This window comes from Lissotriton helveticus, chromosome 7 (assembly GCF_964261635.1).
Source record: "Lissotriton helveticus chromosome 7, aLisHel1.1, whole genome shotgun sequence".
NCBI classification, from domain to species: domain Eukaryota; kingdom Metazoa; phylum Chordata; class Amphibia; order Caudata; family Salamandridae; genus Lissotriton; species Lissotriton helveticus.
The window spans coordinates 186,202,549-186,215,900 of record NC_136068.1 but is presented as its reverse complement, the minus strand read 5'-3'; the positions used below and the strand labels follow the sequence as shown (position 1 = coordinate 186,215,900).

Here is a 13,352-nt window from a genome sequence, read left to right as displayed (position 1 = left end):
AGAACTGGCCGTTCTTACAGTGCTTCACAGGAGTTCTAGGACGGAATCAAAACAAAAGCAAGGGGGATTTCCCAGGTTGCTGGAGGTTTGGTTTGTTTAGAGAACTCGTTGGGCTTTCTAGGAGTCCGGGGAAGTAGCCTTGCTTAATGTGACTGCATGGGCTATGACTAAATATGATATGATTCCTATGCCTTTATAGGGATATTATTGATTATAACCGAACAAGGGCATAAAATAGAAATATCGATTTAGGTTCCTAGATAAAAACACAATAATCTACTTGACAACGGAACTGTCAAAAGCCTGACCTAAACCATCACAAACACATTCACAGGACCAAGGGTAAAATGAACACTAGAAAAAGGGCAGTGCCACGAGAAAAAGGTTTAAGAGACACAAGACAAGATAAAAGGTGACAAAAATAGATCAGCAACATAAAGAAAGAGCATAGAGTCACAGAGGAAAAGGCACAAAGTCAATAGGAAAGGGTATTATCACAGAGGAGAGGGCACAAGGCAAGAGAAAATAGAGCATCCCAGGTAAAGGTGTACAAGCTAAGGAAATAACAGCACAGTGTCACTGAACAAGGGAACCATGTAAAGAGGAACAGCACAGCCAGGAAAAAGAGCACTTGCTCCGGAGGACATAGTACAGTATCACAGCAGAATATGCTCAAGGTCAATGGGAAATAATACAGCATATGGCGCAAGTTCAACAGAGCTAAAAGCAAAAAGGAGAGACTTGGGGTTACAACTTGCAGGGTCAAGGTAACATAAAGAGAAGAGGTAATGGGCTATGAAATAAAGGATATCATATAAATATTTACCTGACGAATCTCCGGCACTGTGTCATTCGGCGTCTCCTGTGTAATATGAAGATAGTCACAGAATTACGAAAGGGCTTGAGTAAGGGATAGAACAGAGGCACTGTTCATGGGTAAACAAGCTGGGTTCACAGGGCAGAAAGCAGTGTGCACAGAAGTTAGGGGGTAGTTAAGAAATCAGAAAGGCCACAGGTTAATGAGAGAAAGCCGAGATCAAACAAGAGTGAGCTGGCTCACAGGATAGAGAGTATGGTAGATATATGGAGCAAGAGAAAGCATGAGCAAAGAAACAGGAAGCTACCAGAGATAAAGTAAAGCTTAAAAAAATAGAAAGCCAGGGGTAAGAGCATGGAATGCAGCGGCTTAAAGGCAGAAATCAAGGGGTCACAGGAACAGAAGCATTGGCAAAGACAGCGTGTTTGTTGTTGTCTGCCGGTATTTTGGCATTGTCAATGCTTGTTTGTTTTTGTCATGGTTTTGCAAAACTATATTGTTGGGGATGCTGCTGATCTAAAAAAAAAAAAAATGCCTAAAAGCTCAAATATTATTTACGTCTCAAAAAATACATATTGCCATAGCAGTCCCAGGCTCTTAAGGGAAATACTTTGTGTGTGGGTGCGCTCCTGGTGAGGGGGCAGAATGCCAACATGCACAGAAAACTTAGCCAATGTCTGAAGTGGGCTGCCCCATACTGTATGTTGTAGTAGGCGGATACAAAAATGTGAATAACACAGTTGCAGACCGGGGGCGTGGCTTGCGCGCCGCTACGAGATGGCGTGCCGCGCTTGAGCTCCAGGGAGACGGAGACGGTCGGGCTGATTTAAGATCCCGGTCGTGAATATTTTCTCCCCAGTTATGGCCATGAAGAGTCGGAAGGTGCCGTGAACGCTCTCCTGTCTCTTGACACAGCGTACGACAGCTGAAACTGCCTTTTTTCTCACTCGTAGTCCTCACTGCCAGCACTTCAGTGAGCGGCCGCCATTTTGTTTTTGCGGTGGCGTCGCTCGTTTTCTGAGAGACAAGACCCTGGAATTCCAGCACAACATGTTCAGGCAGAACATTGAGGTGACATTTATTATATTTTCATTTTGATGGTCCTCTGCAGTCGTTATTTACTACCTGGAGTTATTTCTGCTTACTACCTTCTATGGATTTTTGGCTGCTTTTTTGACCTCACTCCATTCCTCTATGATGGGTCCCTGCCTTTCCTGAGGGTTTTGCGCCTTGTGACCTAATTGCGACGTTGCTTATTATGTGGCGCAATTTGTTTTTGGCGCTCTAGGGTCTCTCTGGCTTCTTTTCTTTATTCCTTTACCTGCTATGGTCCGCCATTTTGTACGCTGATTTTCTGGACTTAATCTACGCCTATGGGGTTTTTTCTTCCTGGCACTTTGTAAACTATTTTTTTTGCTGATTTTTGGTCCTTGCTCAACTATATTTACGTCAAATACCTTTGGTGGGGGTGTTTTTGAGCTGTCTACTGTGGTCTATTCTTATGGCGGACACCATGGGGCCTTCCCCTACTGCTAAAGATTCTAAAGGGACTTTGAAACGTTTGAAGCAACAGTCCCCCTCTCCTGAATCCTCTCAGAAGGATACTAATTCCACTTTGGATGTTATTCTGTCACGTCTCAATGCCGTCCATGATATTGCGCAGTCTACTAAAACAAATACCGACTTATTACAAGTTGAGGTGGCTGCTATCAGGAATGACTTTAAAGCCTTGTCTGTCAGGGTTACGAATGCTGAATCTCGTATCAGTGTGGTAGAAGACTCTTCACACCAGCATTCGAGATCTTTTCTCCAACTAGAACGCTCAATGGCGGCCTTACGCAGAGACCTTACATAGCAGGAGGACCGTAATAGGAGAAGCAACCTGCGTATTTTTGGCCTTTCTGAAGATGCAGAGTAGTCCGCTTCCTCCATGATCGAATTCCTCTTCAAATGGATTCCTGCTACTCTTCAAATCTCCTTTCAAAAAGACTTTGAAATTGAGAGAGCTCATCGGGTGCCTACGTTCAAGCCTAAAAACTCCACTTTGCCCAGAGCAGTTATCCTTAAACCTCTGCGCCATCAGCACTCAGAACAAATTTTGGCCCATATGAGGAAAGTCAAGTCGGTGTCTTGGGAGGGCCATCGGATTAATATTTCCCAGAACTTTGCCAGAGACACTGTAATTCGCAGGAAAGGTTTTCTCAATCTGCGGAAACGTCTGTTAGACATGCAAATTCCTTTTTCCTTTGCTGGTCCATCCAAGTTTCGTATTACTTTTAAGGGCCGCTATCGGATTTTTGATGAACCTGCTGATCTTTCATCTTTTTTGGACAATCAACTTGAATCTCAGATGGATTCTTCTTCAGCTCCTGCCTCTTCTGTGACTTGAGTCTTTTGTCTTTGTTATTTTACGTGGTTTACTGAGTCTTGCTGTGTAGCATATACCTTTGTTTTTTTGCTCCATATGTTGATTGCTGGTTGTTTCTTGCTTTCCGAAGGCTTTGTTTGTCACTTGTCCGTTTTAGCTTAACTTTTATCGGTATTTTTCCAATTTTTCTGCTATTTGTCTGTGGTCATTTTGTGTTTCCTGCTTGTTCTCCTTGTTTGGGAGATTTTTGGCTATTTGTTCTTGTGTCTCATATTTTCCGATATCTGTTTAATATTGTACTTTTTCCCACCATTGATATTTGCCTGGTTCTTTTGGTTTTTGAGTGTTCTTTTGTCTTTCTTGTTTCTCGTGGCTTAGTGCGTCTTGCTGTTCGCCATCTGTCTTTGTTTTTTTGCTTCATACATTGATCGTTGGTTGCTATTTGGTTTCCATGTGGTTTGTCTGTCACTTGTCGGCTTTAGCCTGACTTGATATTGGTCTTTTTCCCACTTTTTCCCGGTATTAGTTTGTGGCCATTTTGTCTTTCATGATTGTTCTCCGTGTTATGGTCGATTTTTAGCTCATTGTTCGTGCGTATCATATTTGCTGACCTTTGTTTCATGTTGTACTTTTCTGGTTCCCCACTTTGGCGGTTCTTTATTCTTTCCTTTTTGGCGTCGGCTTATACGTCTGTTTCTGTCAGGAGTTCGGTCCGTTAGCGTCAACTGTTCTCTTGGTGCTTATTCTCTTAGTTTGTTTTTCTTTATTTACTTATACTGTTACTATTTTATGGTTCCCTTCCTCGTTTTTTTTCTCTTGTCACCAAGTAATGATTTGTTCATACCTTCGCACTATTCTTCAATTTGCGAGCTTTATTCCTACTGTTGTTTCATATTGCTTGGTATTTTTATGCTTAATTCCTTTATTTTTCACATGTATTGTTTTCTTCTCTTTAACTATGCACCATGTATTATTGCCTAGTTGTTTATATATTTGCAAATTCTGACTTTGTACCATTTTCCGCTTTCTTGATATTCTTTTTTTTTTTTTTGCTCTGTGTATGGCATTTATAGTTATCGCCATTCGCTTCTTCTATTCATGAGCTTGTATTTGATATGCCTCCTATTGCATCTCTTGTTGTTTTCTTTTTTCAATTTTTTACCGAGTTGACTGTTCTGTATTTACATATTGTAGTTCTTCTTCCCTCGGTTTCAAGTATATTGTAAGGTCTGCTTTTATTATTCTACTACCCTAGCTTATTGCTTCATTCTCTCTCGTTTGGGATCTTTCGCTATCTTTACTGTGTTTCCTGACGGTCCTCTGTTTCCCTCTCCATGTTCCCCCTGGTATGACTTTGGTCTCTTACAGACCTACCCTAGCGGGTCTTTTTTTCCTTCTTTTTCCATTCTCCTCTTTCTCTTTTTCTCTTTTTCTGTTCTTCTCTTCTCTTCTTGCTTTTTTCTCTTCCCCCTTGGATCTCCTGGTGGTGCTTTTCTTTTTTGTGTCAGATGATTTTGTTCTGTTTTTACGTTCATTCTTATTTCTTAATTTGTTTGTTTTTATGGTCCTTCTATGCCTGGTTTAAATATTGTTTCCCTTAATGTTAAGGGGTTGAATCATCCGGTCAAAGGGCTAAAATGTTAGATTATTGTAAGTCCTTGTCTTCGGATCTGATATTTTTGCAGGAGACGAAACTGTCTCATAAAGGTGCTCTGTGGTTGCGAAAGGACTGGGTGCTGGATGTGGCATGCTCTGATGCTCTTGGTAAACGTAATGGCGTGATCACCCTTGTTTCTAAGAATTCTGGTTTGTCGATACTTTCTTCTGATCATGATTCTGAGGGCCGTTGGGTATTATCAAGAGTATCTGATGGAATTAATGATCTTTATGCTTTGAATATTTATGCTCCCAATAATGATGATCCTCTTTTCTGGCAGAAGATCACTAACTTACTTTTCCACACGCCTCATAAGGGTAACCTAATAGTGAGGGGTGATTTTAATTTGCCGTTGGATCCTCTGTTGGATAGGAGTTCTGCTTTTTCTTTTCGCCCTCCTAGAGCTCACAAGCATTTGTTAAATATGTGCTCCTCTGCTAATCTTCATGATCTGTGGCGTCTCCATAACCCTACTGGCAGTGAATTTTCTTTTTTTTCCTCTCCTCACTCTAGTTTTTCCCGTATTGATTACCTCTTGGTTCATTCGTCTCTGCTACAATCTTCATCCTCACCGTACATTCATCCTATTCTTGCTTCAGACCATGCTGCAGTTTCCTTTTCCCTTTTGGGACTTGCTCCTAAGAAATCCTCCCCTTCGTGGAAATTAAATACGGAGATTCTTTATGATGACGCTGTGGTCAGTGCTTTGCAAGCCGAAATTGAACAGTTTTTTTCTATCAATGAAGGTTCCGTTGAATCCCCAGTGGTTTTATGGGACGCCTTTAAATGCACACTTCGCGGCTACATCATTAAAGTTATGGCGCAGAGGAATGCTGCTATTAAGAAGGAACTTTCTGATTTAGCGGATAGTATTAAACAATCTGAACTTCTTTTTCGCCAAACGAGAGATCCACAGATTTTACAATCTATTAAACACTTAAAATATTCCTATAATGCTCTTGTTACTAAGAGGGCTCATATTGGTGTTCAAGCACAAAAATCTAAACGGTTGCTATTGAAGAATCGTGCTGGTAAGATTTTAGCGGCCACGTTAAAGTTTCAAGATTCCGGTTTTAAGTCATCTCAAATTTCTTCTATCTCTCATAGATCTGGCGCTAAAAAATTTCAAACTAAGGAAATCCTTGAGGTCTTTCGCGATTTTTATGATACTTTGTATACTCCTACTAATCCATCATCTTTTGAGGCTTGCCAAGAGTTCTTGGAAACTATTCCTATTCATTCAGTTTCTGAGGCGGATGGGGAAAAACTAGGTGCCTCAATCACAACTGAAGAAATTACTCTTGCTATCAAGGCTACTCGATCTGGCAAAGCTCCGGGACCCGATGGATTTCCCATTTTGTTCTATAAAACTTTTCTCCCTTTCATGGTCCCTCGGTTGAAACTCCTTTTTGATGTGTTTATTCAGCAAAGTGCAGTTTCGGGTACAGCGGCGGATGCAACTATTGTGGTCATTCCGAAGGAAGGGAAGGATATCACGGATCCTAAAAAATTTCGTCCTATTTCCCTCCTTAATATGGAGGCGAACATTTTTGCCAAGACTCTTGCTTAACGTCTGGAGTCCTATGTCCCTTCTCTAGTTCATCCATCACAGACGGGGTTTGTTAAAGGAAGGCTGGCTAGAGATAACATTCGTACCTTTTGCCATATTTTGGGGGCTGCAAAACGTTCTACGCTTCCTGCTGCAGCTTTAGCCCTTGACGCCGAGAAGGCTTTTGACAAGGTCTCTTGGCCTTTTTTGCATGCCGTTCTTCGTGCTCATAATCTTGGGGATTCCTTTGTCAACATGGTGATGTCCCTTTATGCCCAACCTCGAGCGAATATAAGAGTAAATGGGGCTACTTCTGAGTTTTTTAGTCTCCGTCAAGGCACTCGTCAGGGTTGCCCCCTATCCCCGCTTTTGTTTTTATTAGTGATTGATCCACTCCTTAGGTTAATTGATCTTCATCCAGACATTAAAGGGTTTACGTTTGGTTCACAGTGCATGAAGTTAGCAGCCTACGCGGATGATGTCCTTATTTTTTCTGATGACATTGTCTCAGCTATTCCTGCGATCACAGACACAATTGCTCTTTTTTCTAAGGTCTCTGGGTACACGTTAAACAGAGACAAGACGGAGATGTTTCCCCTTAATGCTTATTGTTTTCCGGCCCATATGGGTTCTGCTGGTTTCAAATGGCAGTCTAAGCAACTCAAACATTTAGGGGTCTAGTTTTGTAGTACTTTGTCTGATACCGTGGCGTACAATGAGGCACAAACCTTAACTAAAGTTTGTCACCTTTTGGATACTTGGTCTCCTAAACACATTTCCTGGTGGGGTCGTGTTCAAACTTTAAAAATGATGATTACTCCTATTATTAACTTTATTTCATCTATGCTTCCGTTGAATTTATCCGCTTCCTTTTTTCGAGAGATTGATTCCATCACCTCTTCGTTTCTCTGGAATGATAAGAGGGCTCGAATCGCATATAAATCCTAAAGGAACCCCTACGATATGGGTGGCTGCAATTTCCCGGATTGGGGGAAGTATCAGGTGGCTTTTTTAGCTTCTCAAGGAGCATTGTGGTTTTCCTCACTTCCTGGTCATACATCTTCTTGGTTGGTCATCGAACAGACCCTCTCTTCTCCTCTTCCGGTTTCTTCATTTTTAACCACATCTTCATTATCTATTCTTTTCTCTCGAGCTATTATTCTGGATACTGGTGCAGCTGTTAAATTGCTTGATCGGAAAATGGCTACTCCGATTCATAAATCCAGGTGGTCGTCTTTGTGGCGTAATCCCCGAATAAAAGTTCTTATTGATCCCCTGCTAATTCAGTATTGGTCTGCCAAAGGTATCACGTTGGTGCATCATCTTTATGACTCAACTGGTGACCCGCTACCCTTTTCTTCTTTAGCTAGACAATTTCCACTCTCCAATCTGGATTTTTACACTTTCTTGAAAATTAAAGTTGCCCTTGCCAAAGTGTGTCTTGTCCCAGACGTCCCTTTGATTTCTTTGCTTTCTTTGTGGCTCAAGACTGGTCATGTTGCTTCTCGCATTTATACATTTTTGACTTCAACATCTTCGGATTCTTGTACCATTGCGCAGCTAAAATGGTCCCGCCATTTTGGTGCCGCGCTAACGGAGCATGTGTCGTCAGATACCTGGCAACTGATAGGTACGTTCTCTCTGCGTAATAAAATTGCTCCCTCTTTATTTCAATCCAAATTCTTCTCTATCAACCTTCTTCATTGGACTCCTAAGCGACTTTGTTCTCTCCACTTAAAGGATGATGATTTATGTTGGAGTTGCTTTTTAAGGAACAAGGGAGACCCAACAGATAGCTAAGTACCAGGGGTATAACAACGTTATAGTGAACAGAACGGTCCTTAGCTCATTTCAAAATCAACAAATCGGTGCTGTATAGAAACACAATGGAAAACTATACGTGTTATAAAATTTCCAAACCCAGCCGGGAAAGGAGTTTATTTTATAAAGAAGCAATGTTCAATCCAGTAATACAATTGTAATCACAAGACACAAGCCTGTGTCGTACATGAAAAGAAGGAAACAGAAAGATAGCATAAGGGTGAAAGGGGTGTCTATCAGGCATAGAGCGAGAGCAAAGACAGGGTACTGTTAATAGGTAAAAAATCAATCACAGTATCGCCTGGAGTGGAATATAAACAATCTTATTAATCAATGTTGTAAATATGAACCCACTCATGGGTGTCGACGTTTCGATCCCTATTGCTCAAAAAGATACATGGGATCATCATCAGGACATTTGTAATGAACAAGACATGCCTGATTGTAAAAGAAGCCTGTTCAGGAGAGACGAAGAGAAAAAGATATTTCAAACAACTTAAGAGTAGTTTGCAGACGTATGCCAACTATGTATCGAAATCGCAGTGTGTGACAAAGTGCATGGTGTATGTGACTTAATCAAACAACAAGTACCAGCATTTTCAAGTTCCTCGGAATCGCAGTGGCGTGCGTGAGTGACTGCGAGAATTAGCGTGACGTGACGTGATTGTGAACCATTCAAATAATGGTCTACTGGGTATGGGGATTGTTACTAGGAAGTGTCAATGGTCGAACAGTAGCGTGGAGTGAGGGCGAGGGTGGCCTATACTTCGAGTGCGGTGGGCGGTGTGATACCCTTAATTGATTTAATCCCGGGGCAAAGCGCTAGGGACAGAATCAAGTTGGAATGCCCAAGTTTTAAAAGTAGCACAAACCATAATTTCTTAATTAATGAGGCTATAAGCGGACAACGTACCACGCAGTGAAAAGACATGGAAGTCTCTTCGGGGGTCCGGACGCAAATGGTAAAGCAGGATCCTTATACCATATTGATCGTTTCCAAACGCGGAGGTGGCGCTGAAAACAGAGAGGCGCATTTAATAACAGGCTACGGGGGAGGCTCTGTGAATAGGAGCAGCGGCGATATCGCTTACCTTGAGGTGCTCAAATTGGCAAGCCAGTCGGAGTTTATTTTTAACAAAAAATAATAAATAACCGTGTAGGTAGCAAGGACCGTACACGTGGGATCCCAACAATGAGGATTTGGACGCTGTAAGGCAAAGAGTAGGGAGTGCATCAGTACCGGCCACCGGGCGGGTCATAACAAAACAATTAGGACGCTCCACAATTACTTACTCAGTCCCGATGAGGACTCGTCTTCCCGTGGCTCCTCGGTCGTTGCCGGATGCAAGTCAGTGGACTGCGAGAGCACGCCGAAATAGTAGCAAGCCGCGCAGGTCACATGACCTTCACTATGGGTGCCAAGCCTTAGAGGCGGGCTGTCTACTGCGGGGGCCATTTTGTAATGGACAAAAACAGGGGAAGGGGTGCCAGTGCAAACAAGTGATAGTGCCAAGGTGACTTTTAGAAACGGTGAATAATTAATAAAAAATTAGTAAAAACACATTACATAACCAGTCGGTAATTTCAATTCCAGGAGATCATATTTATATTTACAGTCCGCCATGTAGCCATGGAGTATTCATTGTGCAGCATTAAACCAGAGGGTTAGTCCATTACTGTCTTATCTCACGGATTCCTTGTTCACTGTTCAATCAGAGCAGCGTAGTCCAGTCCTCACTTCGATTGAGCCCGGTCCGAATAGTATTGAATTGAATGATGGATTTCAATTCCTCACGATTTAGCAACTGCTGTAGGTTACCACCCCTCTGTGGTAGTTTGACGGATTTCAGGACTGTCCATTGGAGGTCATCCGCTGTATGCTTCATACTGGCATAGTGTTCAACAAGGGGTGCATTTGGAGTACCACACCTAATGCGGCTTCGATGCTGACTTATTCTGGTCCTTATTTTTTGAGTAGTTTGGCCCACATACATTCGCGGACAAGGACATAGAATCGCATAAATCAAATTGTGACTATTACAGTTTGTGAAGTCTTTTAAATCAACTGTGATGTTATTGTGACTAAATGTGCAACCCTCAAGTGTCAAATTACAAACAATACAATGCCCACATTTCACATGGCCCCTAATTGGGGGCAGGCCCCAACTAGACTCAATTGTACCTGTCGGGGGTTGCGCAGGTAAGGCTGCTCGTACCAAATGGTCTTTTATATTTCTGCTTTTCTTAAAAGCAAACAGGGGTTTATCAAAGGCCAGCTGCCCTGCATTTAAGGTTGGCCAGTGACGTAGAATTGTTTTGCGAATTTTATCAGAGATAGGGGAAAAAGTTGTGACACAGGCAATCCTGCCTGCACTGGGCCTGATTTTTGGCTGGAGGAAAACCTCTCTGGGACAGTACCATGCACGTTTCGAGGCATTACGTACTAGCCTGCTTGGATACCCTCTTGATTTGAGTTTTGAACACAGGATCGCTGCCTCTTTAAAGTAATCAACTTTAGCAGAGCAATTCCTTCTAATCCGAAGGAACTGTGAGTACGGAAGTGAGTCTTTCAGGGCTTTAGGGTGATTACTATTATACCTGAGTAATGTATTCCGCTCGGTCGGTTTCCTATAGAGTCGAGTGAGTAGCTCCCCTGACTCATGATAAATCAAAAGATCCAAGAATGGTATCTCTGTTTTATGACTTGAGAGAGTAAACTGCAAATTGTCACAATTGTTGTTCAACCAGTGCAAGAATGAGTTAAGACCTTCTCCCTCTGAATTCCAAATCAAAAAAATATCGTCTATGTACCGGCGCCAAATACCAATGTTGGTTCTGAATGGATTTGTGTCGGCTAGGATTGTGCTTGTCTCAAGCGCATCCATGTAAAGAATGGCCAGATGGGGAGCAAAAATCGCTCCCATTGAGCATCCCTTTATCTGTTGGTAGAATGTCCCGTCGAAAATAAAGAAGTTTCTGGTTAGACAGAGTTCTAGCAATTGCAAGACAAACAATGTCGGTACCCTGTGTGGTCTAGGTCTGGAGTCAAGTATCCTTTCTATGACATGTAGAGCCGCTCCCTGAGGGATATTAGTGTAGAGCGACTCTACGTCTAGCGTGCAAAGTGTTTGGTTGTAGGGGTCATAGGGATGGTGTTCCACAAGATTGATCATTTCCATGCTGTCACGGACATAACAGCACGTTTCAGGCACAAAGTCCTTAATAAAGAAGTCCACATAGGACCCTAACGGTTCCAAAATAGAGCCACAGGCCGATACTATCGGTCGGCCTGGTGGATTCACACTGTTTTTATGAACCTTAGGGAGTGTGTAGATGACTGGGAGTCGGGGACACTTAACATTAAGGAAATTGAATTCCTTCTTGCTAAGAAACCCCTCGTCCCTGGCAGCCACTGTGATTTGTTTTATCAGACCTTGAATTTCAGCCGTTGGGTTCCGGCCAAGTCTCAAGTAATGTTCCCTATTACTCAATTGTCGGATGATCTCGTTTTTATAGGCATCAATGTTTTGCAGGACAATGCCACCACCCTTATCAGCGCTCTTAATGATTAAGTTGGTATTACCTTTGAGTGAGTCAATTGCCTCCTTCTCGGTCTTTGAAATGTTGTAGGGGATATATATCCTCTTACTTCCCAAAAACTCAAGCTCTTTGAGAATGAGTTTCTCAAACGTGATGATCTCAGGTGGAATCATACTCGCCGTGGGAAGGAAAGTGGAGGGTGGGGCAAATGGGGTGTTACGGTTTGATTCAGGAGTGGGGTGCAATTGAAAGAATGCTTTCAGCCGTACCAATCTAAAAAAACGTAGTAACTCAGTTTGCAACTCCAAGAAGTTAGGGCGAACAGTGGGGACAAAGGAGAGTCCTTTTTTCAGAACTTCCAATTCTGAGTGCTGTAAAACATGGCTAGATAAATTAAAAATAGGCAATGTTTCAGTCACATTCTGTGTTGTGGGTGTCACCACTGATAAAAATTGTTGCGTGTCCTCCGCTCCCCTGGGGCGTTGAACCATGTTCTGGGTTTCTTGGCCCTCCCCCTCTGAGGGGTTCCTGGTTGGCCTCTGGCTAAAAAATTGCTTTGTGCAACACCACGACCTCTACCTCGGTTGCTCCCTCCCTCACCTGGATCTGAATTATCAGATGAGTCTTCTGAGGTGTCTGAGAACCCAACTATGTTCTGTCTTTTATTGAAACGGCCCCAAGGCCTATTCTGAGGATTGAAATATGGCCTGTTGGTGTAAAACTCTTTGTTCAAGTATGGATAATTAGTCTCAGTGCTATAATTTCTGATATCCTTTTTAACTTTATTAGCTTTTTTGTTCTGTTCAATACGACAGTAATCAGCTATTGTTTTTTCCACTTGTTCCAGCAATTTCTTACATTCAGCTGTGGGGTCAGAATCATTAATTTCTTTAAGTAAATCAGCAATTTCAACCTCAAGGGTTTTCAGCGTTTCTGTCGCAATATCGATGCCCAGCGCCAACCACTGTCTTGAGCATGTGGTACCAATGTGGCTGAAGTTGGTAATGTATTTAGGGTTATCCGTTATGTTGGAGTTGCGGCTTGGAGGTTGGTGATTATCCACATATGTTCTATCATTGCTCTCTTCTCCAACCTTTTTGGGATATTATTCATAAACATCTTATGTTAATCTTTCAAATTAAGTTTCCTCTTTCCTTTCCTATGGTCTTAATGGGACCCTTGGCTTCCCAGAATCCTCTGCCATTAGATACATTAGATATGCAATTGTTGGATCTTTTATTAACTGGCAGTTAAGGTGATTCTTATGGATTGGAAGTCTTTTGCTTCCGTTTCTTATCACACATGGTGGGCATGGGTATCCTTCTTGAGAAGTGCACACTCCTCTGTGGATAGGGCTCATCTCACTCCTTCTATTTCTTCTAATGTGTGGAGAACTTTAGATAACTATATGGATTTGGCCTCAAGGGGGTTGGTCGACCAATACCCCTTTGTGACGTCTGATTAACTGTTGTTTGTAGTGTCTTGTTGCGCCATCAAGAGAGATCCTTCTTCTTTTTCCTCTTTCCTCTTTCTTCTGTCTTCTTCTTTCTTTCCTTTCTTCTGCTCTGTTCCCTTTTCTCTTTCTCCTTCCTTTCTCTAT

General features: G+C 42.3%; 1 protein-coding gene across 1 annotated transcript in view; it reads right to left on the bottom strand.

Moving 5' to 3' along the window:
• The window catches only part of CD40 (CD40 molecule), a 136,667-nt gene that overhangs the window by 3,346 nt on the left and 119,969 nt on the right, over positions 1–13,352 (bottom strand). The window contains exon 9 of the mRNA XM_078651915.1: positions 827–862. Within this exon, the coding sequence (XP_078508041.1) occupies positions 827–862 (36 nt within the window). The remainder of the gene's footprint in view (positions 1–826; positions 863–13,352) is intronic.